The 27059-nt window shown below is 40.7% G+C and overlaps 1 protein-coding gene across 2 annotated transcripts in view; it reads left to right on the top strand.

Annotated features, from left to right (window-relative positions):
- The window catches only part of LOC138755486 (peroxidasin homolog), a 545492-nt gene that overhangs the window by 372776 nt on the left and 145657 nt on the right, over positions 1-27059 (top strand). For both annotated transcript variants that reach the window (XM_069921525.1, XM_069921526.1), the window contains one exon: positions 1587-1859. In XM_069921525.1, the coding sequence (XP_069777626.1) occupies positions 1587-1859 (273 nt within the window). The remainder of the gene's footprint in view (positions 1-1586; positions 1860-27059) is intronic.

Here is a 27059-nt window from a genome sequence, read left to right on the forward strand (position 1 = left end):
TGAGATGAGCCAATTTGCAGAACATTATTTCTTACTATCTCTAGTAAATGATTGAATGTGGATGAATTGCCTCTCCATAGTACATTACGGCAGGATGTCCTTGTTTATTTTTGAGAACAACATTAGTTTAATCAAAGTGAGATGTGATTTGTATCAGTTTTTGATTAAATTCAGTGGCTGTTCGTGAAAAAAAACAATTAGCAATTCACTTCAGACCACCACAGCAAATTGCTTTCTTCTGCCTTTAGAAAAATGAAAGGATTGAGGATCAGGAGAAAAAAGGCTGATGAATTTTCCATGGTGGTCTCTGATCATCTAGCATAACTGAAAATGGCTTAAATTTACATATTTTTACTGTGAATTCTTTGCAAATAAGGGAAAACCTGAAACTTCATGACTATAAATTCTGATTTTGATTCTATTTAGTAAAAATATAACCTAGTGGAGGACCTTAACTAGTTGAGCAGTATTTTTGGGTTTGAGTACTATTTTTGGGTTGAAAGGGATTGCTGACCATTTCTGATCGAGACCTTGGATCAGGACCAAGACTGAAAAGGGAATTTGATGAAGAAGAGGCACAAATTTTAATGCACCATCTGATTCCACAGCAAGATCACCTGAAGCGACAGCTCCGTGTTATTGCAATTAATGCAGTCACTTTAACACAGCTTTAACCAGAGTGAAAGATTGTCAGACGGAATGTGAACCACTGGTGTTCAATGTCTAATGGAGCACCGTGCTATAATTTTCCAAAAAAAGCCTCAGTTGTGACATGGATAACATTCAGAGCATCTATGAGAATTCCAGCTTCACTGGATTGATGAAGAACCTCACAACCCTGGCATGCTTCTAAAGGCTGGAGTTAGTATTACACTGCCCTGAATTCAATTGACATCACAGTTCTGTCCCTGTCATCCTCCATGGACAAGCACCTACAAGACTATGCTGTAACTTGATATTCTGCCTTGTGTAATTAAATTGATGCCTATTGATATTTAAGTTAAAATAGTACCTGGCTCATATAGGACTGAATTTTCAGCCCACTGAATTCTCCATTTTTTTTTTTCTCATGCCCTGTTGGCACTGTCATGGTTTATCATATTCCCACCTATCTGATTTCATTATTCATGTGACCTCCAATAAACAGGACATGTCATCTGACCAGTTCATCATTACCTCGGTAAGAGTTCCCTGATCTTTTAGACAGCAACAATATCGTGGGTGAGCGCATACCTTTACATTACTTTTTGACAAAGCCTATATCCTTTAATTTCCTTCAAATCAGTATAAGTGCTGAACCACTTGCCAACAACCCCAGTAATATAAAATGGATTGATATTTAAGGAAATGGTGAAATCATAACTCATTAATCCCAAAATATAGTATACTATACCTAATGAAGGCCCCAGACCCAAAATAATTTGTTACCCTTTACTCCCTATGGACACCACAGGGTCTGTTGAGTTTATCCAGGACATTTGTGAATTGCGTATTTATCTACTTACTTTCATGAATAAGACATATCAATCAACCGAAAAAAAATGTTTAAAATAAAAGTTTTAATATTCCTCAAATTTCTGATCCAGCCAAACCGAGTTTCGTGATCCAGCCACAGAATACTGAGGTCCTGGTGGGATCAAGCATCACTCTGGAGTGCAGTGCCACTGGGCATCCCCAGCCTCGAGTTACTTGGACTAAAGGGAATGGAGAGCTGCTCCCCACACACTCCAGGTACAACACCACTTCCTCAGGTGGTCTGTTTATTCGGAATGTCACCCTCCAGGACCACGGCCAGTTCATCTGTCACGCTAGTAATAATCAAGATTCCATCCAGTCCTCTGCATCCATCATTGTTCAGGGTGAGTATTTTGCCATCAATGAATACTGATGCAGGACTGAAATTCCTTTATTTGTGTTTTTTTTTTAAACATCAACTTTGTTTAGTATACAAAAGCATACATGCCAAGGTGGATTTCCAAAACATGCACAGCATTTTGTCGAGTCACAGGCAGAGAGTCATTCAGCACAGAAAGGGCCCCTTTGGCCTACCTTGTTCATGCTGCCCATTGGATTTACCTACACTAATGTCTTTTATGGTCTGTCGATTCAAGTACTTGCCTAAATACTTTTTGCAGTTATGAAGAAACCTGCCTTTTCCCCCTTCAGTGCAGAAACATTCCTTCTGTGTGGAAACAATCCCTTGAGACCTCCTCTAAGCCTCTTACCAATTGCAAACTTGTGCCTTCCTGTATGTGGCACCCCACCATGGGAAAAAATAATTTTGCTGTTTCCTTTGTGTATCCTTCTTAAATTTTTTATGTATATCTGTCGTGTCTTTTATGCTCCGGTGAAAGCGAACGAAGCCTATCCAATCTCTCCTTATGACTGTGATGCTTTATTTCAAGCTACATACATCTTTCTGAATCTCCTCTGTATTCTCTCTTGTGCAATCACATCATCTTATAGCACAACGACTGGAATTGTACATGATGCACTATATCATCCATCCCCATTCCAATGTGCTTCTTAATCTACATTAAAACTGAAAATGCAGCCAGTTCTCCACCTCATGCAAGAGATGATTGATGGTCTCATAATTTTTCTGGCTAATTATATCCCATATGATTTATTAAACTTATTTTAAATGAAACAGATTATTTTGAAATGTTGTTATCATATAAATATGTAATTGAGGGTCATTAATTAATTGGTGTTTTTGAAAATGTAGTTTTGTTTACAGTCAGTCTGACCAGAAGCTACATGTGTTTACTTGTTTGTTAACAAGTTAATATTTACAATATTATCATTAGGATCAGTTAATTCTTTCTTTAGTTATGATTTCTTAAAACTTTATATGTTAAAATGTATAAAATTTGTGTTTTATGGGCCTGGGACATTTAATGACTATATTGATAAATATTTATTGCATTACACTATTTTAGCTTGCACCTTCATTTAGCAATACATGTTGATGTCCAAAGAATGAAAGTGGTTGACAATGGGCTCAATTAACAATAATTCTAATTGTGCATGTTATAAGTTAATTGCTTTTATTCCATGGCTAGAGTGTTGAAAATAAAGCTGCAAACCAGATTTACCTCATGTGCTCCTTAAAGCTAAGGCAGTTGTGTGTGTAGGATGTGTGTGTGTGTGTGTGTGTGTGTGTGTGTGTGTGTGTGTGTGTGTGTGTGTGTGTGTGTGTGTGTGTGTGTGTGTGTGTGTGTGTGTGTGTGTGTGTGTATACATATATATAAAATATGGGCCACAGCTATGAAAGTTTCTTATCTTACTTGCTTTAGTGCTTTGAGGTTTAGCCAATTTCAAGGAATTGGAGCAATTTTCCTTACTGGTGCAACAAACAAATGAGGTGGCAGCTATATTCTATCAATGCCAGAGTACCCTTCATAAAAATAACCAAAGTTCAAAATACAGCAGCCGGGAGGAAAAGGAACACCAGATGGTAGAAAGGCTTGTACAGGAAATTGTGAGTAAGTCTGCTTGTGGTAGTGTAAAGCCAAAAGCTTTTTCATCATTCATGGTCCCCTCACATGGAGACATATGGATTTTATCTACCACTTCAAATTATTGGGCATCCTGCCTTATCGTGTCTGTTTTCTATAAATCATTTAACTCTAAACACTGTAAGCTTGGTTAAGGAGTTTTATTGTTTTGATTTAGCATTTGCCATCTTCTACTTTCCAGTTGGCAAACAAAATAAAACTATTGCCAAAGTGTTATTAGGAGAAGGAGGATTCAATCTCTTTGCCCAATCAATGGAATTAATGTTACTTTTCAAGTTTATGTTTATTATCACCTGACTATACATATATGGCATCTCTAGACCACAGTACACATGCAGCTTCATTGTAAATGAAGATATAATTTGAATTTGGGATGATTAAATCAGTTACAGTTTACTGTTCATCAATCTTACAGCACGTGGAATAAGTTATTTCCCAGCCTGGCAATCTTGATTTTGATGCTCCAGTACCACCTCCTTGAAGGTAGGGAGTCAAAGATAACTGTGTGCTGGATGGAAAAGATCCTCAATAATTCTTTGAGTCCTATTTAATCAATGCTCCCAGTAAACAGAATGGAGGCTCCAGTAATCTTTTCAGCTGCTTTGATGGTCCTCTGTATTGCCTTCCAGTTCAATGCTTTGCAGTGGCTACCATATCATGCAATGATGTAACTGATGAGACAGACATACTCAAATGTGCTCCCATTAAAAATTTCAAAGATAGAGGCCAGGAGCCTTGCCCTCTTCGTAGGAAGTGTAAGCACTCCTGCATCTTCCTGATTAATGAGGTGTTGGGAGTTTAGAATAGGTCATCCTTTATATGCATATGAAGGAGCCTTGTGCTCTCCACTCTCTCCGTGATGGAACCATTGATGTATAATATAGAGTGGTTGACCTTTATCCTCCTGAAGTCCACAATCATCTCATTTGTCCTGTGCATGTTGAGACATGGGTTGTTGTTCTTGCACCATTTTACAAGTCTCCCAACCTCTTTCCTGTTTGTTCACTGATTATTGTTGTTGATGAGGCCAACTACTGGCATATCATCTGCAAACTTGATGATTCACCCAGTAGTGGGTGGAGTATACAGCTCTGAGGTGTGCCAGAGCTCAGTGTGAGTTTTGCTACCAATCTGGGCTAGCTGTGATCATTGGTCTATAAGTCAAGGATCCAATTGCAGAGGGGTATTGAGTTCCAGTGAGAACAATTTATCCACCAGCCTCCAAGTTATGATTGTGTTGAACACCGAGCTGAAGTCATTGAAAAACAGTCTGGTGTATGAGGCATCATTCTTTAATTGTGTCAGGACAGAGTGGAGAATCAAGGATATAGCATCATTTGTGGGCCAGTTGGGATGGTAGGCAAACTGGAACAAGTCTAATGTCACTGGATAATGCAATTTAATGCATTCTATTACCAGTTGCTCAAAGCTTTTCATGATCCTAAAGGCAAGTACTTCTTGGTGGTAGTTATTCAGTCCAGTTACCATCACTGTCTTGTGCTCTGGGATGATGGTCTCTGCCTTGAATTCCAGTCGGAACAGTGGACAGCTGCAATGAGATGTTGAAGATGTCCATTAGGACCTCCATCATCTGTGCTGTACAGTCCTTCAGCACTCAACCAGTATGTTGTCTGATCTTCCTACTTTGTGTGGGTTCACCCTGGATAGGATCCTCCTTACCTTAGCCACGGCTATGCAGGGTGGCTGTCTTGTAAATGTCAGATTCCTTTAAAATTCCTTTTAAAACAGATTTTTTTCATGAACTTCTTGGCCTTCTGCTCCACTATCTCCCTGTGTGTTAAATCTGTTGATTATGTTCATGTGAAACACATTGAAACATACAATATTAAGGGTGCTCTACACTCAGGATCAGCAACTTTTTCCTCAACTGCACCACCAGCACTTCAAACTGCTGCTTTCACTAATGCTTTCAGCTTCCAGACAAATCATCCTCCTTGACATGAAGCCCACTTTTTTTGCTTCACAATAATGCTCTTTATTTCCTAATTACCAATGTATAATGAACAAATAGATTCTTTTCAAATTACATATGATGCCACTAACAATCAAACATGAAGCAGCATGGAAAACTATTAAGACACATTGTTTTCTACAATCCCATCAATTACTCTGCACATATGTCATGCATTGCCCCACAGACTGCTCCATTAATTAAATACATATTTGGCCTCATGTCTAAAGTGGATTTGTCTACTCTTGATTTTCAATATCACTTCTTTTGGCCTGTTGTATTTGTAAATGCTGACAATTAAAAAAAAAAATTCATATACAATAAGTATTGAAACAGCATGAGTCTGCATGGCTCTAAGTGGTTGCATTATTTTACACTTCACAATGACCTGCTGCTATTTTCTTCCACCTCAGTGACTTCTGCCTGTGGGTGTAAGCTAAGCTAGGGGTTCTGATAAATTAGTAAAAATCTTTACTCTTGCATATTATTGTAAGCTGGATATTGCAGCTTTTTAGCAAACTCCTAAGTGCCCAAACAGTAACAAAAACAGAGTTCTGGAGAGACTCAGCTGGTCTGCAGCATCCATAGGAGAAAAATTTATATTTTATAACCAACGTTTCAGGCCTGAGACTTTCGAGGTATGAGCAAAAAGCAAGCAGGTGCCTTTTATAAAAGTGTAGAGAAGATTTACTAGGATACTGCCGGGAGTGAAGAACTGAGTTATAGGGAATGGTTAAATAGGTCAGGACTTTATTCCCTGAAGCAGAGAAGAATGACAGAAGTATACAAAATTAAGGTACAAGGGATAAAGATAGAGTAAATGCAGTAGGCTTTTTTCCACTGAGGTTCAGTGAAGTACAAACCAGAGGACACAAGGTGAAGGGGGAAATGCTTAAAGGGAACATAGAGAGTAGTGGGACTGCCAAATAAAGTGGTGAATGAGTTCAGAAACATTTAGACAGATGCATGGATAGGATGGGTATGGGGGGATTATGGACTAGGTGTAGGTCAGTGAAACTAGGCAGAATAATAGTTTGGCACAGACTCGAAGAGCCAAAGGACCAGTTTCTGTCCTGTAATCTATGGTTCTATAGATCTTTTCTCCTGCTGAGTTCCTCCAATTTTGTGTTCTTACTACAATCACAGCTTCTGGAGACATTCATGTTTCACTCATCAGCAGTAATTGCAGTTCTAGAGGTGGATTTATAAGTTTAGAATTATCGTCAAATATATGATTAAAACTTCTATTTTTTTCTATGCAACAATGACACTGCAATAACTCATAACAGTAAAGTCATTGTTACTTGGATTGCATGTTTTCAAAAATATCAAAAAGAAAATGTAGACAATAAGTCCAAAGGAACTATCATAAAATTCCAATACTCATTGTAGTGGTACTGGATAAACAAAACATCCATGTATGGAAACCGTGCAGATCACATTGGAAAGAAAATCCTCCGGTCACTGTAAACAAAAACTTATTTATTGATGAAGGTCAAACTGTCATCATCTGTCACTGTATCTACACACAATTGTGATTCATTCTAGCAACTTGTTTGGCTAAAAATGATTTTTATTGTGATGAACTTACATTTCAAAGAGCACATGCTGAAAATACACTGCACTGGCAACATATCGTGTATAACCTATCACCAAGACAAAATTGCAGAAGTTGTTTGTGTTTATTCATTTAATTTTTCTCGCAAGATGTGTATAAAGTACTGTATGTGTGAATATATTCATTGAAAATAGTCCATTCACAATTCCTTTAAATATTTAATATTCTGTCTCAATAGTCTCCAATCAGATGGCATCAATATTGACTTTTCTAATTTCTGTTAACCTCCTCCCCGTCTCTCTTTCCCTCATCCCTGTTTTCTTTTCTCCAGCTCCACACCCATCCATTCCCTCTCCTATCAGAGAGCTACCTTTCTTTGCACTTTGTCTCTGCTCTCTCCCACCATCAATTCTCAGCTTCTTTCTTTTATAGAACAGCACAGTAAAGGCCCTTCAGTCCACAATGTTGTGCCAACCTATGTAAGCCTATTCTCCAACAATCTAATTTTTCCTTACTTCACATCCATAACCCTTTATCTTTCTTCCCTCTATCTACCTGTCTGAGTCTTTTTAATGTCCCTGTCGTACCAGCCTCAACCATCACCCTTAACAATGCATTCTAGGCACTAACCAGTCACTGTGCAAAAAAAAACTTCTGACATCTCCCTTCAAATTTCCTCCACTCACCTTAAACAGAGGTCATCTGGTTTTGCTAATGTCGCCCCAGGAAAGAAGATGCTGGCTATCCAAGCCCCTCATAATCTTTATATGCCTCTATTAAAATCACCTCTCAAAGAGAAACTAGCTCTGTCAGCTTTCTGTCCTCTCTCAGAAAATGAACACTAGCAAAAAAGCAAACTATAATCCTACGACGCAGGCAGCTTTAGCATTTCTCTAATCCTAATGTTGTAGCCTTAATGTAGGTGGCTTACAAGAGGAGTTAAAACCGAAATGAACCCTTGGGCTATCTGCACCAGCATGCCCAGCATTGATTTGCTGATCTAAGTCTTCAACCTACTGCTGTTATTTCCACTTTTGATAACTCAGCCATCAATCCATAATCACCATGACCTTGATATTGACTTTGATCTCCAGCCTCATGGTGCTAGCCTCTTCCCGCCAGCCATAGTTGTCCTCTACAAAGGCAAGGACGATTTTTCTCCTTCTCACCACAATAGTACACAATACCAGCCCCTCCCACCATCAATCAGCTCAATCTTTATCCCATATTATCACCAACAAATAATATGTTACTATGACCTCCCATTCTAGGGCTGTGGCCACATCACTTGCTTCCTGAAATTAACCCACAATAAAAAAAAAGTTAATGGGGAGGGAGGGAAGAAACTTATGTCACTTCAGATAACATTTTTTTTAAATGATTGATCTGTTGCTATTTATGAGGCGCAGGTGTGTAAAAATTATTTTCTCCAGAAAACAACCAAATGCAAAACAAATTAGGCCCTGCATCAATGTCAACTCCCAAACAGTGAATTACTAGGGATCGTAATTCTTAAGGGACATTTTATGATACTCCCCAAAATAACTGTATTGGCACCCTCAACAATGAAGTGGTTTGGGACTTTTTAAATTTAGACATACAACAAAGTAACAGTCTATTTTGGCCCACAAGTCCATGCCGTTCAATTTATTCCCAATTAACCTACAACCCCCTCAGAACTTAAACCTGTGCTCTCTAATTCTAATCTTCCCCCAGCCTGGAAAAAAGACTGTGGCCAATCATCTTATCTATGCCCTTTATGATTTTATGTAGCTCTAAAGTCACCCTCAATTTCTCAAAACTCCATGGAAAAAAATTATTTATAACTCAAACCCTCTGATCTTTCCCAGTGTCATCAGATCCTTCCTATAGCTAGGCAATTAGAACTGCGCAATATTCCAAGTGCAGTCACATCAATGTCTTGTAACATGATATCCCAGTTCTTGTTGTTAATGTCCTGACTAATGAATGCAAACCTCCCAAATGACTTCTTCACCCCCCCCCCTCCACTGAGTCACAATCTTCAGGAAGCTATGCACCTGTTCTCTAAAGTCTCTCTATTCCACAACACTCTCCATTGATCTACCATTTACCATGCAGGGCCTGGCCTGGTTGAACTTACCAAAGTGCAATCCCACACACTTGACAGTTAAATTTCACCTGCTATTCTTTGGCCCACTTTCCCAGTTGACCCCGATACTGTTGTAATATTAGATAGCCTTCTTCACTGTTCAACATCACTCCAAATATGTTATCTGCAAAGTTACTAACTATTCTCACCCAAAATCATTAATATTGATGGCAAGCAGTGGATGTTCAATGCATAGCATTCGTGTGAAATTCCCCATGTTACTCTGGCCCCAACAATAAACTACATTGGAACTGCCAAAGCATCTGTCTGTCCTGGTAAAACATTACTTTTTCTTCTTGTATTAATGGTGAATAAGTATCAATATTCTTCTGTGGCAACACACATTCTTATAGCGGCAAATTGGCCCCGCTTGTCACGTGCGGTCGACAGGGAATCCACTGCAAGGAATATGTCACGGAATCATCACTTCTCGTCCAGGCCGGAAGGTCATCTACGCACTTGCATCATTGGGATGCAAGTGTCGGAATGTTAGGGGTGTGATCTAGACAGATCTTAAAGCCTGTAGCGCGAGATTCAAATTAAAGCCATAGAGATACCAGAGCTAACGGCTTGTTGCCTCAGTCTCTTTGCTCCACATGCTCACAACATGCTAAATTGGTGACCCCGATGAGTCTCCACATCCTGAAGTCTCAACACAATGGAACAAGCAGCTGTGGCTGCCGTCATGTTGAAGCTGCCAACTTTCTGGACAAACAGGCCCCACTCTTGGTTCGGCCAAGCAGAGGCCCAGTTCCAGATCAAATAGGTTACCCCCAATTCGATGTTGTCAGCTCGCTCAACCAGGAAGCTGCCTCACGAGTTGATGACCTCATTCAGGTACCTCCAGAGGAAGGCAAATACATGGCTCTGAAAAACCTCCTCTTTAGTACGTATGCAATCGATCGAGCAGCCAGGCTCCTGCACTTTAATGGCCTTGGCAATAAGACCCCATCTGCCCTCAAGGACAAGATGCTCACGCTGGCAAAAGGCCACAAGCCCTGTCTCATGTTCAATTAGGCATTGCTCAAGCAGATGCCAGAGGACATCAGGCTCCTCTTGGCCGATGTGGACTTCAGCGACCCACTCAAAGTTGCAGCATTTGTGAATGTTCTCTATCATTCAAAATGTGTAGCCATAGACTCCGTCAACCGTGATTCACAGCCACCACTGAGGACAACGCCACGTAAGCAGGTCCCACCCCATCAGAGGACGGAGAGGCCCAATCTTAAATGGTATTACTATCACCGATGTTGGGGGGCATCTGCCCATAGATGCTGCCAGCCATGATTGTTCCTTCGAAACAATGTGGCCAACCGCCATTAGACCCATGGGTCTCACCCTTCCACTTGGTGCCCAAGTCCAATAGCAGCTGGAGGGCCTATGGCGAATAGAGACATCTCAATGACACAATGGCACTGGACCGCTACCTAATCCCCCATATCCAGGATTTTGCCGCAAATCTTTCTCCAAAGTCGACTTAATTTGAGGATACCACTAGATGCCCGTGCACCCAGACGATGTCCAAAAGACCACTAGCATCACGCCCTTTGACCATTTTGAATTCCTATGCACACCATTTGCTTTGAAAAACATGGTTCAGACTTTCAGTCCCTCATGGACGTGATCGGGAGAGACTCACCTTTTCTTTTCATCTACCTGGATGACATCTTGATAGTCAGCACTTCACATGCAGAACACATGACTCACCTCCGTCAGCTGTTCACTCGCCTTGCACAGTTCGACCTCACCGTTAATCCAGAGAAGTGCCAGTTCGGCCTCACAGAAATAGACTTTCTGGGCCACAAGATCACCTCAACTGGCACCACCCTTTTACCAGGCAAATTCAATGCTATCTGGCAGTTTGCCAGACTGACAACACTGAAGAGTTTTCACGGATTCATGGGCATGGTGAATTTCTACAACAGGTTCATCCCTGCAGCAGCCAAGATTATGTGCCCTCTCTTCATGTTAATGTTAGGCTCTTCGAATGTGCTTGAATGGACAGAGGAGGCACGCAGTGCATTTGAAAAGAATACAGAAGCTCTGGCCCACACTACGATCCTGGTACACCCATAGATGGATATACTGACTGCTCTTATTATCGACGCGTCCAATATGGCTGTGGGCACTGTTCTGGAACAGTTCGTTGATGACTCATGGCATCCCCTCGCTTTCTTCTGTCAACACCTGCAGCAGCCCGAATTGAAGTACATCACATTTGACAGAGAACTACTCGCACTTTACCTGAGCGTCTACCACTTCCTGGAGGGTGCCTGTTCACTGTCTACACCGACCACAAGACACCCACTTTTGCCTTCGCAAAGTCCTCCAAACCATGGTCTGCCCAACAACAGACACTTGTCCTAGGTCTTTGAATTCACCACTGCTATCCGACACCTCTCTGGAAAGCACAACTTCATTGCCGATGCACTTTCCAGGCCTACAGTCAATGTATGTCACAGGGCATCAACTACCATGATCTGACTCAGGCACAACGGAACGACCCTGAGACACTCAGCTTTAGAACGGCAATCACGGGGTTGCAGTTCCAAGACATCCTTTTTGACACTGATGGCACCAAGCTCCTCTGTGATGTTTCCACTGGCCAGCCCCACCCTTTCATTGCCGCACAGTGGAGGAGAACAGTTTTCTACTTAATCCATGGCTTATTACACCCCTCCATCTGCACAACAGTGTGACTAGTATCCACAAAATTTGATTGGCACAGCCTATGCAAACAGGTCACAGACTGGCTGACGTCCACGGTCTAGCACCACCCCAAACACGTCAATGCCCCAACCAGAACGTTCAAACATGTCCGTCTAGACATAATCAGACCCCTGCCTATCTCTTGGGGACCCTGCGACTTACTCAGTGATGGACAGATTTACCTGCTAGCTAGAGACCATACCCATCTTGGATGCCTCCACAGAAACATATGCCAGGGCATTCCTCTCCACTTGGGTCTCCCGTTTCAGTGTCCCGGCAGATGCAACGACCAAGCAGGGATCATAATTCATCTCTGCCCTGTGGACAACTCTCCAGACTCCTGGGCACCCACTGCACTGTACCACAGCTTACCACCCTCAAGCCAATGGACTAGTCAAGCGTTTTCACCACCACCTCAAATCAGCACTGATGGCATGCCTCGATAAGCCCAATTGGGTGGATGAGCTGCCCTGGGTTCTCCTGAGCATTCGCACAGTGCCCAAGGACAACCTTGGGACCTCCTAGGTCAAACTAGTCTACGAGAGATCATTGCAGTGCCTGGACAATTCCTCCCTCCAGCAACCAAGCGAGAAGCCGACATCACCATCATCCTTGAGAGGCTGTGTGACAAACTGGGCTCAATCACACTTGCCCCACCATCGCGACAAGGTCAACCGCCCTGCAACTACCCTCTTGGATTTGTCCTTCTGTGAGTATGTGTTCACGTGCAGGGGCAATGACATTATGAGGGCTCATACAAGATGCTACACAGAAACATTTCAACATTCACCCTTGACATTGGGGTCAAAGAGGAGTTATTTACGCTGGACCATTTAAAACCGGCACACATGGACTTGTCCCAGCTAGTACATTTTCCCCCACCAGTGCTTAGAGGTCAACTGCCAAAACAGCACCCCTCTCCCACGAAACATCCCACGACAAATGGGGCTGGTTCGGGGGGTGTTGGGGGGGGGTGTTGTGTGTCGATGCACATTCTGGAAGTGGCTAACCAGCCCCATTTGTCACGTGCGGTCGGTGGGGAAGCCATGGCAAAGATGGCATTGCAAGACCATCTCCTCTGGTTCAGACCAAAAGGTCACGTACGCGCTTGCAATATCGGGTCACAAGTGTTGAGATGTTTGGGTCTGGACTGAGACAGGGCTTAAAGGCTGGAGAGTGAGATTCAAATTAAACCAGTTGCGATACAATGGCTCACAGCCTGTTGTCTCAGTCTCTTCACTGTGCTTGCTCACAAACCAGTGCATCGATATTTATTGTTTCTTTTTCTGTCTTGAATTTGTGGCATAATAGTTTGGCACAGACTAGAAGAGCCGAAGGACCTGTTTTCTAAGTGCTAATGTTCTATGGTAACTTAAATTTTCACTATTGTAGATAGGTTATCTTGCAAACTTGTTTGGCTGCAGCAAGTTATAAATTCAGAGCATTCGTACATTGTATGACAGGTGAGACAAGAACCAAAGGTCACGAGTTAAGGGCAAAAAGGGAAATATTTAAAGCAAACATAAGGGGCAACTTTTCATGCAGAGAATGGTGAAAGTGTGGAACGAGGTATCAGCTGAAGTGGTGAATGTGGGCTTAATTTTGACATTTAAGTAAAGAATTTGGATAGCTATATGGATGGGAGGGGTATGGAGGACTATGGTCCAGGTGCACATCATTGGGACTAGGTAGAATAGTTTGGCACAGTTGAAATGGGCTGAAGGGCCTGTTTTTGTGGTGTGGTGATCTGTCGTTCTGATAAAGGTTTCTGATTATTGGAGCTGTTTAGAAAGAGTAGTACATGCTTTTGGCAACTTGAACCATTGGAACTCATTGGCTGGGCTGACATTGCCTCCAGCTTGGTTGGAAGACATTGCCTCCAGCTCGATCACACCAGCATGGCTGTAAGAAGTTAACAAGGCCATAAGTCATGGTGAGCAAATGTGAAGTGGAGCCTGTGTCAAGCCACATCTAAGCTATTGTTACATGCTGATATTCAAGGCCACATGTAGGTGGGGGTGAGGTGTTCAGTGATCTGAACTAAAATTTATTGAATGATATCACCTGTCACTTACAAGTGCAATGCTCAGCTCTTTGGTGAAAATGATCCAAATGCTGATATGCAACTTTTTGAAATTGTAATAAATGACTGAGGCACATTATGGGGTGGAGGAAAGTGAATTGTCCAAGAGGAAGAAATAAATGGAGTGCTAAAGCTGCAGTGAAGACAATTGGATACCTCATCAATCAATAAAACCAATGGACCAAAGGATAGTTACATTGGAGCTGTACCTGACTGGGTAGACAGGTGCAGGAAATAGCAGAGCCTTAACTGCAGTAATGGATTGCCATTGGCTTATTATGTCTTAAATACAAGGGGAAACATGATCACCTGTTTGGGAGCATTCAAACAAGGAGAGAAAGTCAAGGATCTGGCAAGCAGAGAGCTTGAACAGGAAGCTGCTGGTAGAAAATAATGTGGGCGGAGGGTGAGAGAGGATTTTTTTTAAAAAATTGGATACAGATGTGAGTGGCAAAGGCAAGAAAGGGACACAATAACTAGATGAAATTCACCACATGACCTGGGGCACAGAAATAGGCACAGATGTCAATGTGGAGTTATTTTTTGGTGAAGTTTGCTTTGGATTGGCAACAGCTTGGCTCCTAATTTTTTTCTTTAACAATCTCCCATTGTTACCTGAAGGAAAGAAATATTAGCCAGAACAAGTATTCTGTTCTCTTTGTATGTGGTTTCTTTTGAGCCAATTTTTTTGTATGTCATAAAGAGCAGCACTTTTACAACTGCATACTTGCATCAAAAACCATGCACAGCAAATTTCTAGTCAATGCTAATGGCATGTGAAGTTTACTTTTGGGAAAGGATGGCTGGAAATTATTCCCAAAGTGTGTCATGACTTGAATGTGATAGACACTCTCTAAAGGTTCATTAAAAGCTGCATTTTATTAGAGTACTGGCAAAAGGTTCTTTCTGGCAGACAAGTATTTTTAGTGAACAAACAAAATATAAAAGAACCATTACAGCATTAAAATAAACATTAGATAGGGTCCTTATGACATCAGTTTCCATGTTTTTCCAAACAAAATTATACATATTATTTCTACATGTAGGATTCATGATGTGCATGAAGTTGAATGCATTTAATCTTTGACACCAATTTCCCTTTCTGGTTCCCAACTTGCCATTAAGGTTCTGCATTAAGGTTGCATACCATCTTTTCCCCCTCTATCTCAAGCTAAAGAGGTAGTTCCTGCAGTTTTCTCTCCCCATTTCTTTTGTGCATTTTCACTAGAAAATGTACACAATCCTAAATATGTACACTTCCAAATAGTTTGGATAACCTGAATGTCGAAAAGGGGTTAATACCTTCAGGAATTTTTTTGCACAAAGGATAGCCAGACAGAATTATATTTTAATAAGTAAACAGGAACTCTTTACAGTAGGCTTTTTTTTTAAACCTCACTGCCAATTCTAATCTCTTTTGGAAATAGCAGCTGCCTATAGTTTGTTTGTGTATTTCAAATAATTGCAACGTGATTGAGAAGAAACATCCACCAAGTGAATAGTTTGCAGTTGGAATTTACCATATGTGGTGGTACATCACTGGCCTACTGCAGGGGGCAACCTCTGTACCTACAGAAGAGCATGGGGACATGACAACACCTGGCTGGCTGTCAATCAGCTGACCTGAATAGACCAAGCCCCATCCGGTCAGGTGTCAATCACCCTCCAGGATATAAGCCTGAGCCAGCCCTCGAAGACACTCAGAGTTTACAGCAGCTCTCCTCATATCTGACTCTGTGGAAGTTTATGTTGAATAAAGCCTGTTGTACAGACTTTAGGTTTTGTGATTTGCTTCTGTCGGATAGCACAAGACCATTGTGGGGGCTCAGTCATTGTGCACAAGCAAGACAGAAATCAGTAGATTTTTGTATATTAAGGGAATCAAGGAATGAAGACAAATTCAAGAAAATGGTACTGCCATAGATTCATAGAGTTCTACAACATGGAAACAGGCCCTTTAGTCTAACATCCTGCCATTCAAGCTAGTTCCATTTGTTTGTGTTTGGTTCCCTATCCTTCAAAATCTTTTCTATCCATGTGTCTTTCAAAATATCTTTTGAATGTTACAATCATTTATGGTTTCTAACACTTTCTCTGGCAGCTTGTTTCATATACCTACCACTCTCTGTGAAGAAGTTGCCCTTCAGATCCAATTTTTCCATTTCACTTTAGACCTGTGCCCTTTAGTTTTAGGCTTACCTATCCTGGGATAAAAAGCTCTGACTATTTATCAATTCCCTTCATGATTTTATAGAGCTTTATCACATCTTCCCTTAGCCTCCTACGTTCCAAGGAGAATTGCCTCTCCTTATAATTCTAGCCTCCCAGTCCCAGCAACATTCTCGTACATTGTTTCTGCACCTTTTTCAGCCGAATTATATCTTTCTATAGGTTGCCCAAAACTGCACAATACTACGAATGATCTCACCAATGTTTTGTAAGGTTGTAGCTAACATCCCTGTTCTTGTCTTCTTTGGCTTGGCTTCGCGGACGAAGATTTATGGAGGGGGTAAAAAGTCCACGTCAGCTGCAGGCTCGTTTGTGGCTGACCAGTCCGATGCGGGACAGGCAGACACGATTGCAGCGGTTGCAAGGGAAAATTGGTTGGTTGGGGTTGGGTGTTGGGTTTTTCCTCCTTTGCCTTTTGTCAGTGAGGTGGGCTCTGCGGTCTTCTTCAAAGGAGGCTGCTGCCCGCCAAACTGTGAGGCGCCAAGATGCACGGTTTGAGGCGTTATCAGCCCACTGGTGGTGGTCAATGTGGCAGGCACCAAGAGATTTCTTTAGGCAGTCCTTGTACCTTTTCTTTGGTGCACCTCTGTCACGGTGGCCAGTGGAGAGCTCGCCATATAATACGATCTTGGGAAGGCGATGGTCCTCCATTCTGGAGACGTGACCCATCCAGCGCAGCTGGATCTTCAGCAGCGTGGACTCGATGCTGTCGACCTCTGCCATCTCGAGTACCTCGACGTTAGGGGTGTGAGCGCTCCAATGGATGTTGAGGATGGAGCGGAGACAACGCTGGTGGAAGCGTTCTAGGAGCCGTAGGTGGTGCCGGTAGAGGACCCATGATTCGGAGCCGAACAGGAGTGTGGGTATGACAACGGCTCTGTATACGCTTATCTTTGTGAGGTTTTTCAGTTGGTTGTTTTTCCAGACTCTTTTGTGTAGTCTTCCAAAGGCGCTATTTGCCTTGGCGAGTCTGTTGTCTATCTCATTGTCGATCCTTGCATCTGATGAAATGGTGCAGCCGAGATAGGTAAACTGGTTGACCGTTTTGAGTTTTGTGTGTCCGATGGAGATGTGGGGGGGCTGGTAGTCATGGTGGGGAGCTGGTTGATGGAGGACCTCAGTTTTCTTCAGGCTGACTTCCAGGCCAAACATTTTGGCAGTTTCCGCAAAGCAGGACGTCAAGCGCTGAAGAGCTGGCTCTGAATGGGCAACTAAAGCGGCATCATCTGCAAAGAGTAGTTCACGGACAAGTTTCTCTTGTGTCTTGGTGTGAGCTTGCAGGCGCCTCAGATTGAAGAGACTGCCATCCGTGCGGTACCGGATGTAAACAGCGTCTTCATTGTTGGGGTCTTTCATGGCTTGGTTCAGCATCATGCTGAAGAAGATTGAAAAGAGGGTTGGTGCGAGAACACAGCCTTGCTTCATGCCATTGTTAATGGAGAAGGGTTCAGAGAGCTCATTGCTGTATCTGACCCGACCTTGTTGGTTTTCGTGCAGTTGGATAATCATGTTGAGGAACTTTGGGGGACATCCGATGCGCTCTAGTATTTGCCAAAGCCCTGTTCTTGTACTCAATGCATAATTGACAATGTCAAGAATGCCAAGCACCTTCACCACTCTTGTCTACATGTATCGCTTTCATGGGTAAAAAGTAAAAGATTAAATGTAATATTTTGTTTTGTTACAACACAAGAAACCATAATAGAGTAAAAAAACAATGCTGGAGAAACTCAGCAAGTCAAACAGTGTCCTTTATATAACAAAGATAAAATTACATAACCCATGATTCGAGATTGAGGCCTTCATCAAGGTATGAATCATAATGCAGATTGCTTTACAAGCTCCTCTTCAGTCTACAAGGGTGAAAATGACTTTATGGTCTCCCTGTCCAACTTCCAAACTGATTTCTCTATCCCAGTCTTTCAATATTTGGCTCCATGAGTATCAGACAATAAAATTAAAATTCTGTGTCCACCATTGCATCTCGTACACACATTACATACAGATCCCTCCTGAAGAAGGCTGGCGAGAGGATCTCATTTGAAAATTTCAATCAAAATGGTAGAATGGGATCAGGAACAAGGGCCAAGGCAGTCTTTTAGTGTTTTTTCTGCTACTGTTCCAAATCATGATTTGTTTATTTGGACAAAAAGGGAGAGGTGGCTGGAAATTTATCTAGAATTAGCAACCTAAATCTGCTCTCATCATCTCTTTTTGGCAGTCACTAAGGACTGAGAACGTTATACTTCCATTCTAGTTATCTTGTTGGTTGATGAAGAGAATGTGTGACCACCACTCCCCCCCCTCCCCTCCCCTCCCCACCCCACCCCACCCCTGACCATACCACAGAAACAATTGAAGTTCGACAGTGCAGGCAGGTCTTTTACTTGGAGATGGTTCACTCTTTCCATTCACTTTGGTTTCTGCCTGCAAATGACAAAGGTAGTGAAAGTTATCACTGCACATTTCTTCAATGCGCCTTCTCTATTTCGATTTCAAGTGATCAAGGGCCTGGGATTCCACTGAGCTAGGAAACAAATGACATTTTCAAGACAGTTCTGAGACATCCTTGAACCTATTCCTCCGTCTGCCTTACAACCTCTTACTGTTACACAGTTCTGAACAATGTGCCTGTTCAGGAGTCTGTTGTTGAGTAAGCAAATTGTGTGGTTTGCATATTCATGGTGGCTGAGTGTAATTGGAATCTCGTTGCAGGATTGTTGCCATGACCCTTCTCACTGTACAGGTATAATGTGACAAATAAACTCTAGGATTGATGTGAATTGGAGGTTTTCATAGGTTCGGCATTGCTGTTAGCTGTCCAGTGTTTTGAGCTGCCCAATAAATGTAGTCTACATCTCAGATAATAGGAGGCCTAGCAGACAGTAGGTATTTGCTGGGGTAAAGGTCTTGACCTTTAAACTTTCTTTTCCTGAAATAGCCAAAATCTGTGCTGGCACATAAAAGGCACTACCTTTGTTGAAAGAATTTATCCAGAAACTGTTGCACCAATATACATGTAGGGGCAGCAGTCTACAACCTGCCTCTGAATTTCAGTACTGACTGGGGAAGAATTCCTCATGGAAAAAAAAAGTTCTTACTTATTTGCGTGTGTTTATAAAAGCTTTTTAAAAAAAAGTGTACACTCACACGTGTTTTACATTAAACCCAAAACTATGACTGCATAAAGCCAGCTGAAGGATTAATATGAAAAGATGAGCATATAAATAAGTAAATTAAGAGCAGGAGGCCACACAGCACCTTAAATCTGTTCTGCCATTAAATAAGTTCATAGCTCATCTGGTTGTAACCCAGCTCCTCATTCTTTTCTGCCGTGCTTATCTAAAAGCTCTCTACCGGTATTTTAAAATATTCAAAATCTCTCCTTCCAGTGTGCATTGATGAAAAGAGTTCTGAAGATTCCTATCCCTCTAAGAGAAAAAAAAAGGGTCCTTACTGTGCAACTCCTTACATTTAAATGGTGACTCTGGGTTTATGTTTTCCCACATGAGGTAATATCTTCTCCACATCTTCCATGCCAAGACATGTGTTTCAGTCACATACTTCCTCACTCTTCTAAACTTTAGCAGATGCTAGCATAGTCTATCCAATCTTTCCTTGCATGACAATCTTCCCATTCCATATGCTAGTCTAGTAAAGCGGCATCTAATAACCATTTCTTTGGCAGGAGTCTTCACGATAGACAGCAAATCCTTTTTGTTGTCTCCAAACTCCCAATCCACCTGAAACTCTCCCTTTGACTTTTGATTATCTCTAGATTTTTCATTCTAATGATAATAATTATTATTAATTGACTTGCTGGGTAGCAGGCAAGACAAAGCTTTTTTTTAATTGGATCTTGGCAACTCAATTCAAGTCAAGCAACTACTCACTTGCACTACTTCCAATCTAGTGTTCTATAGTTAGGGTTCACCAAGAAATCTCCTCTACACTGAAGTGAGTAAGTGCAGATTGTGGAACACTTGATGAAGATCCCAAGCACAAAATGTTGGTTATGTATCTTTACCTTTGTTTGACCTGCTGACCTCCAGTATTGTGCTTTTACTTCATGGTGTCTGCAGACTTGTGTGTTTTACACTTGTGGAGTCCCTCTGCTCAGTCTATGAGAATGAAGCTACGCTTCCCGATGCCTGCCACTTGACTTTACCATACCACTCCTTCTTTGGCATTTTTGCTGCGAGCCTCTTGCACTGTTACAAAAAGGCCAAATACTTCTTTGAGGAATAACTTCTCATCTTCAGTCTGGCCACACTTCAGCTTCCAGACTATATATCAAATTTTCCAACTCACTCTTTCTGTCTTTATCAGAACTGATTACTTCAAGCTGTCTTCATTTGGGTCAGTTTTTTTCCTTTTGGTTATACTCTGGCCAATTGGGCACACTTGCTATCACAAAACATTTCACAGAAAATCAAGCATTTTGAACATTTAACTGCCACTAAGTCAACTGCTCTTGTCTGATCAGAGATATTCCCTTTACGTTGCCCATAACCTCCAAACTTCAAATGAGCTTATTTTGTCTTTTTCCTTGAAGGGTCCTATACTTATAATGTTAACTATTCCTCTTTCTAGAACTGATGCCTGACCTACTGAGTGTTTTTATTTTGGTTTGGTGAACAGCTTCCAAACCTCCACTGTACAGTACTCCTGCTATGGTTTCCTGCTATGGTCTCATTGGTAACTAAAAAGATTCTGTATTCAGTTCCCCTCAAAATACACCACAATGTTCTGTTAGCTTTCCTGGTTACTTGCTGTATCTCTATACTTGTCTTCTGCAGATCAGGCAGAGGGAATCCAGATCTGCTGCAGTTTCTCATTGCTTAAATAGTGGTTTTGTTTTCCATACCAAAACAACCATTTCACATCTTCTCACATTTTACTTCACACACAATAACTTTAAAACTTTGAAAATAAATGGAATAGAAGAAACATTTGATGCAGAGTAGGTTATAATCATCTAAACAGAAAGGAAAACAACAATTACAATTGTTTTGCATTTCTTATAGATTCAGGAAGCTGTCTAACCCTGACCATCACCAGGACCATCCTGTGGGTTTATGTAAACATTTGAATCTGCTGCTGTAGAAGACCAATTGGTCATTTAAATTTTCTCCTCCATTTAATAAGATCAAGGTTGATGTGACTGTAACCTCAACTTCACATTCCAGTCTAGCCAGAGTGACCATTCACCTCCTTGCTTATAAAGAATTGATCTACCTCTTACTGAAGAATATTCAAAGACTCTGGTTCCACTGCCATTTGAGGAAGAGTGTTCCAATGGCACTCAATCTCCCAAGAGGGAAAGAAAAATACATCTTAAATAGGAAAACTTTTATTTTTAAATAAGGATGAAATCATTTCATTTATCATATAATTAGCTTCCAATCTTTAGTGTTATGTGGGCTAACTAACCCAGAGAGTCAAGGCTAAAAACAATGATGAAATTATGTGAACAATCATCAAGTTACCATCCAAGCTCTCAGCGATGCCCAGACTTGAAAGATCACGAACACGAGTAACAAAGGATTAGAAATTCAATAGTAAATATTCTACAATCTTGCCCAATGAAATTCTACTTAAAACTACTGAATTACAATTTATGATCTAGGATAAAGGACCAAAACATAGCAAAGTAATTTAAAATGTCAAATAGGTCTTTTCCACCCAAATAATAATAAAATTGAGGAATCTGCTATCAGGTAAGCCTATTGCAGTGGAAAATACAATTTCTTTGAAGCTATTAAATATTATTTTGGGAGAACAGGTTTTGATATGGTGCAAGTTTGTGATATCAGAATTAGACAATTCTTTATTATAGGACATAATACCGTTTTCAGGTTTTTATAAATTATTATACATTTAACCCTTCAAGTTTTGCTGTGCTCCAAACATGTCAGTAAAAACACATAAATGGTGGAAAATCTCAGCAGGTCAGTCTTGCAGCATCCAAAGGAGGTAAAGATACAGTTTACAATCAATGTTTCTGGTCTAAACCTTTATTCAAGGTCTGAAGGAAAAAGCATCCAAGCACTGAATAAAAAGGCTGGGGAAGAGGAGGAGCACAGGCCCACAAAAAAATAGGTGTTAATTGGACATTGAGAGGAGGACAGGAATGGAAAGGTGAGATTTGATCAGAAGCTGTGTAAATGCAAAGCTGGAGGGAAGGAGCCAGATGGAAAGGGAAAGAGAGAGAAACAGCTAGAGAAAGGACAATTAGGGATAGAGGAAGGGAAGAGATTGAGGGGGCCGAAGGGAATCCGCAGAATTTGATGTTAATGCCACTTGGTTGGATGATGCCCAGGTGGAAAATGAGGTGCTGTTCCTCTAATTTGCAGGTGGTATCAGTCTGGCAGTGCACGAGACCATGGACGGACATGTTGGCATGGGAATGAAGCGGGAAATTTATAACGAGTTTTCATTGAGAAATCCCTGCTATTATGGTGAACAGAACTAAAGTGCTGAATGAAGCAATTTCCCAGTATGCGACCAGTCTCTGATGTAGAGGCACCCTGCAACCAGATGGCATTAATATCAACTTCTCAAGTTTCTGCTGACCCCCCCCCCCCTATCTCTACCCTTACCCTATCCCAATTTTTCTTTTCCTCTAGCTCTGTTTCCCTCTTTCTTTCCCTCTGTCTCCTTTCCTTCAACTCTGCATTAATCCCACAATCAATTCTCACCTTTCCTCTTATCCATGTCCAATTATCATTCTTTTGTCTTTTGGTTCCCGCTGCAGTTCTTTGTTTATTGCTCACACCTTGAAGGGCTCAGGCCTGAAACGGGTGTACCTCCTGTGGATGCTGCAAGACCAGCTGAGTCCTTCCACCATTATGTGTTTTTAACTACAGTGTCTGCAGACTTTTGTGTTTCACTCCAAACACGTCCGTGTCAATTTTAATACAATATATTTTCTCCACAATTACTTTATTTCTCAGTCCAACTTTGTAAAATCATGTAAAATTATTTGTGATGTGTAGAATGCCATGATACCTCCAGAAATATGTTGATCTCTGACATAATTTAATAAATGTGTTCAAAATTTCTTAACATCCTTTTTTTTGTGAATATAGCTTCAGTTTATCTAAACTTTCCTCATCCGCAAAGCCACTCATTCAAATAACCTATTCCAGAAATAAGTCACAGCTTTAATTTATTTTTGAGCAACTGGACTACTCATTGGACGAACAATGACCCATGATATTCTTAGTGGGGAAAATAAATCATATCACCATTATTACAAAACTAATCATTATGCTAATATAGTTCCATAATGATCAAAATGGTACAGTCAATGTTCTTCCTGAATTTAGATTTAAATAGTTAGGAAATAATGTGTTAAATTTAATACAATACATGTGATGAACATTGAATTAAACAAATCAGATTCATTTCAGACTGAGGCAAATGAGCAATGAGGTACAATTGCAAATGTAGAGCCTGGCAGCTATGGATTTCTTTACAAAGACACCATTCACAGAGAACTGGCAACTTCGTGATGTGGAAATCAGATGCAAAGAGAGAAGTTTTGCAAAGATTACTTTAAACCTAAACTGTGCAAAATTATTTTAATGACCTTTAATAGCCTTGCAATGTGTGGTCTTGCAAATTATTGGATGCTAGGAATGCAACGTCTTCATTTTTTAAAACTTATTTATCACTTTAAATTTAATGATGATATTTAGTAGACCAAGCAATAATATTTAACTATTGTGTTGAAGAAATGCATGTGTTAAATTCATTGTGACGGAAAAATAAATGTGTACCGCTTGGCTAAAATATTGTTTGTGTCTCAGAAATCATAGGAAATGTGTGCTCTTCATGAATTGGGATATAGTGATTTTGTTCCCAATTCTATGGTGTCTCTGGATTTCAATGTCACAGCTTATCAGATTTCCTTGACATTACTTCAGAATCAGAATTTATTATGAGCAAGTCACGAAATTTGCTTTTGCTTCAGCATCACAGTGCAAACGTTCATATAAACCACCTTACAAAAAATAAATTAAAATAGTGAGTGAAAAGTCAAAGAAAGGCAGTTCTTTTGGTTTATTGATCATTCAGGAATCTGATGGCAATGGGGAAGAGGCTGTCATTGGTGTCATTGAGTGCTCATCTTTAGGCTCTTGTGCTTCCCCCCCTCCCCCACCATGGTAACAGAGTGAAGAGGACATGGCCTGGGTGGTGGGGGTCCATGAGAATAGAGGCCGCTTTCTTAAGACATCGCTTCTTGTAGATATCCTCGAAGGAATGATATCTAGCGCCTGTGATGTCGCAGACTGAGTTAACAATCCTCTGGAGATTTTTCTTGTCCTGAGCATTGGCACCTCTGTACCAGACAGAGAAGTAACCAGCCAGAATACTCTACATGGTACACATGTAGAAATTTTTGAGAGTCTTCTGTGGCATACCCAATCTCAAACAGTTCAGAAAATTTAGCCACTGGTGAGCCTTCTTCATAATTGTATTGAAATGGAGGCTCCAGAATAAATCCTTGAGATGTTGACATCCAGGAATTTGATATTCTTGATCCTCTTCACTATTGAGCTCTCTGAGGTCTGGTTTGTGTTCTCCTGACTTCCTCTTGAAGACCATAATCATCTCCTTGGTTTCGCTAACATTGTGTACATGTTTGTTGGTATGACACTACTCAATGAGCTGATCTATCTTCCTTCTGCACGCTTCCTCATTGCAGTTTGTAATTCTGCCAACAACCATGGTGTCATCGACAAATTTGTAGATCACATTTAAATTGTGTCTGACCACACAGTCATGGGTGTATAGTGAGTAGAGCAATGTGATAAGCACTCATCCTTGATATGTGCCTTTGTCGATGGTCAGTGAGGAGGAGAAGTTGTTTCCAATTCGTGCTGACTGTAGTTTTCCGATGAGGAAGTTAAGGATCCAGTTGCCGATGAGTGTGCAAAGGCACAGGGTTTGGAGCTTGTGGACCATCAGTGAGGCAATAATGGTTTTGAAGGCTGAGCTGTAGTCTATGAAGAGCAGCCATATGTACGAGTTGCAGTTTGCAAGGAGATCCAGAGTTGAGTGGAGAGCCAGCGATATTGCATCTACTGTGGAGCAATTGTGACGATAAATGAATTGCAGCAGGTCCAATCCTTTTCCCTCTGTCCTTGGTGAATCTTACTTGAGGGAACCACAACAGAGCTTTGTTGATAAATGATAATGCATCAACATGTCTATCTATTACTTGTAATGAAGAAAAGAAGAGAATCTGTGGAGGAGAGGTGAAGGTCCCAATAAAATTGTACATTAATTACTCTGGAAAATAAAATTGCTAATCAGTAGATTGAAAGTAAGAATACATGCCTCAATCAATGACAGAATAGCATTTCTGACCAAAGATAAGAATTTACTGTGACTGTTTATTTATTTATTTGTTCTTTCCTTGTTATGTGTTATAGAATGTGGAGCAATTCAGCTAAAACAGTTATGTCAGCATTGGCTTGGAAGTAGTTTCCTCCCCTCTAAGTAAGAAATAGTGGGTTCAATTCTGACTGAAGCCGAATGTGGAGTTGAGACTAAGATGTTGCATTCTGAGAACGACTATTCTCCAAATTAAAGAAACAAGAGCTCCTCTCCATGTCCTGACCAACATCCATCCTTGGGTCAGCTTAACTGGAACCAACAGCCTTTTCACTGCTGGTGCTTGTATACAAATTCACTGCCATATTTCCCTCCATTACAACAGGATAAGAATAATTCACCAGCTGTGATAGACTCCGATGCATTTTGAAATTTGCCAATGCAGCACTTTAAAAGTAGATTTTGCTTAGTTTAAACCCTCCAGATCATTTAGTAAAAAAAAACCCAGATACAATAAAATCCATGTTATCTGGAATTCAAGTAATTGCAGCAGGTCCAGTCCAGTCCGGCAAAATAAATAGGTATAAGATACACATTTAGAATTGGCAACCCCAGCAGTTAGTTTGCCAATCACGCAACACACAATCTTAAGCCACAGGCCAATACACATATCCAGCATCTAGAAAGACTTCCAGAAATTGTTAAAAGCTTAAGACTTATGATACCAAGATTCTAAAATTAGTTAGTGTATATGTGATCTTGGTTGAATATCAGTGAATTTCTTTTTTTCACATTCTGGCTGAGAAATTGAATAATTTGTCATCCTTATCTTCCTACAGTCAATTCCTTGGGAGCAGTCCAGGTTTAGGATGATGGACAGTCTGGCCCATTATAAAAGATTTTGTGTGCCTCTAATTTATGCCAATGCCCTGGCAATTCAGCAAAATTGTATCTGGAAATAATTTGGAATATTTGTAGAAGGACAGGTCATGGCACATCAGGCCAAAGAAGCAGTGTTTCCACTGTCAGTCATTTCACATGAGCAGTCTATAACTTAGTTAAAAGAAAAAAGTTAATGTGGAGTCTTTCTGAGAGAACACCCTTCCATTAATACCAAATCAAAGATTATGCAAGTAATTCAAAGAGGGCGTTGTCTAACAAGGTAATAAGTGAGTCTGATAAGGATTTTTTCATATCTTTGCCAAACAGCTTCTTTTGTTTGGTAGTGGGCTTAGGTTTTCTTTTTATATAAAAAAAATACAATATAATTTGTTTGATTGAGAATGTGGGGTACCTTGGATGAAATGGAATGATCTTCGTGTAATAACTTATTTTTTAAATTTTTTAAAAATGTATTCTTACGTACTCTATTTTTTGATGTGGAATTTCAATAAAATTTTGTAAAAGGAAACTGTATGGTTATGCACATTGGTAGAAAAAAAATAAAGGAGCGGACAATTTTTTTTTTTTTTTAATAAATGGGGTGAAAAATGAAAAAGCCCAGATGCAAT

The sequence above is a fragment of the Narcine bancroftii genome, chromosome 2 (genome assembly GCF_036971445.1).
Source record: "Narcine bancroftii isolate sNarBan1 chromosome 2, sNarBan1.hap1, whole genome shotgun sequence".
Classification (NCBI taxonomy): domain Eukaryota; kingdom Metazoa; phylum Chordata; class Chondrichthyes; order Torpediniformes; family Narcinidae; genus Narcine; species Narcine bancroftii.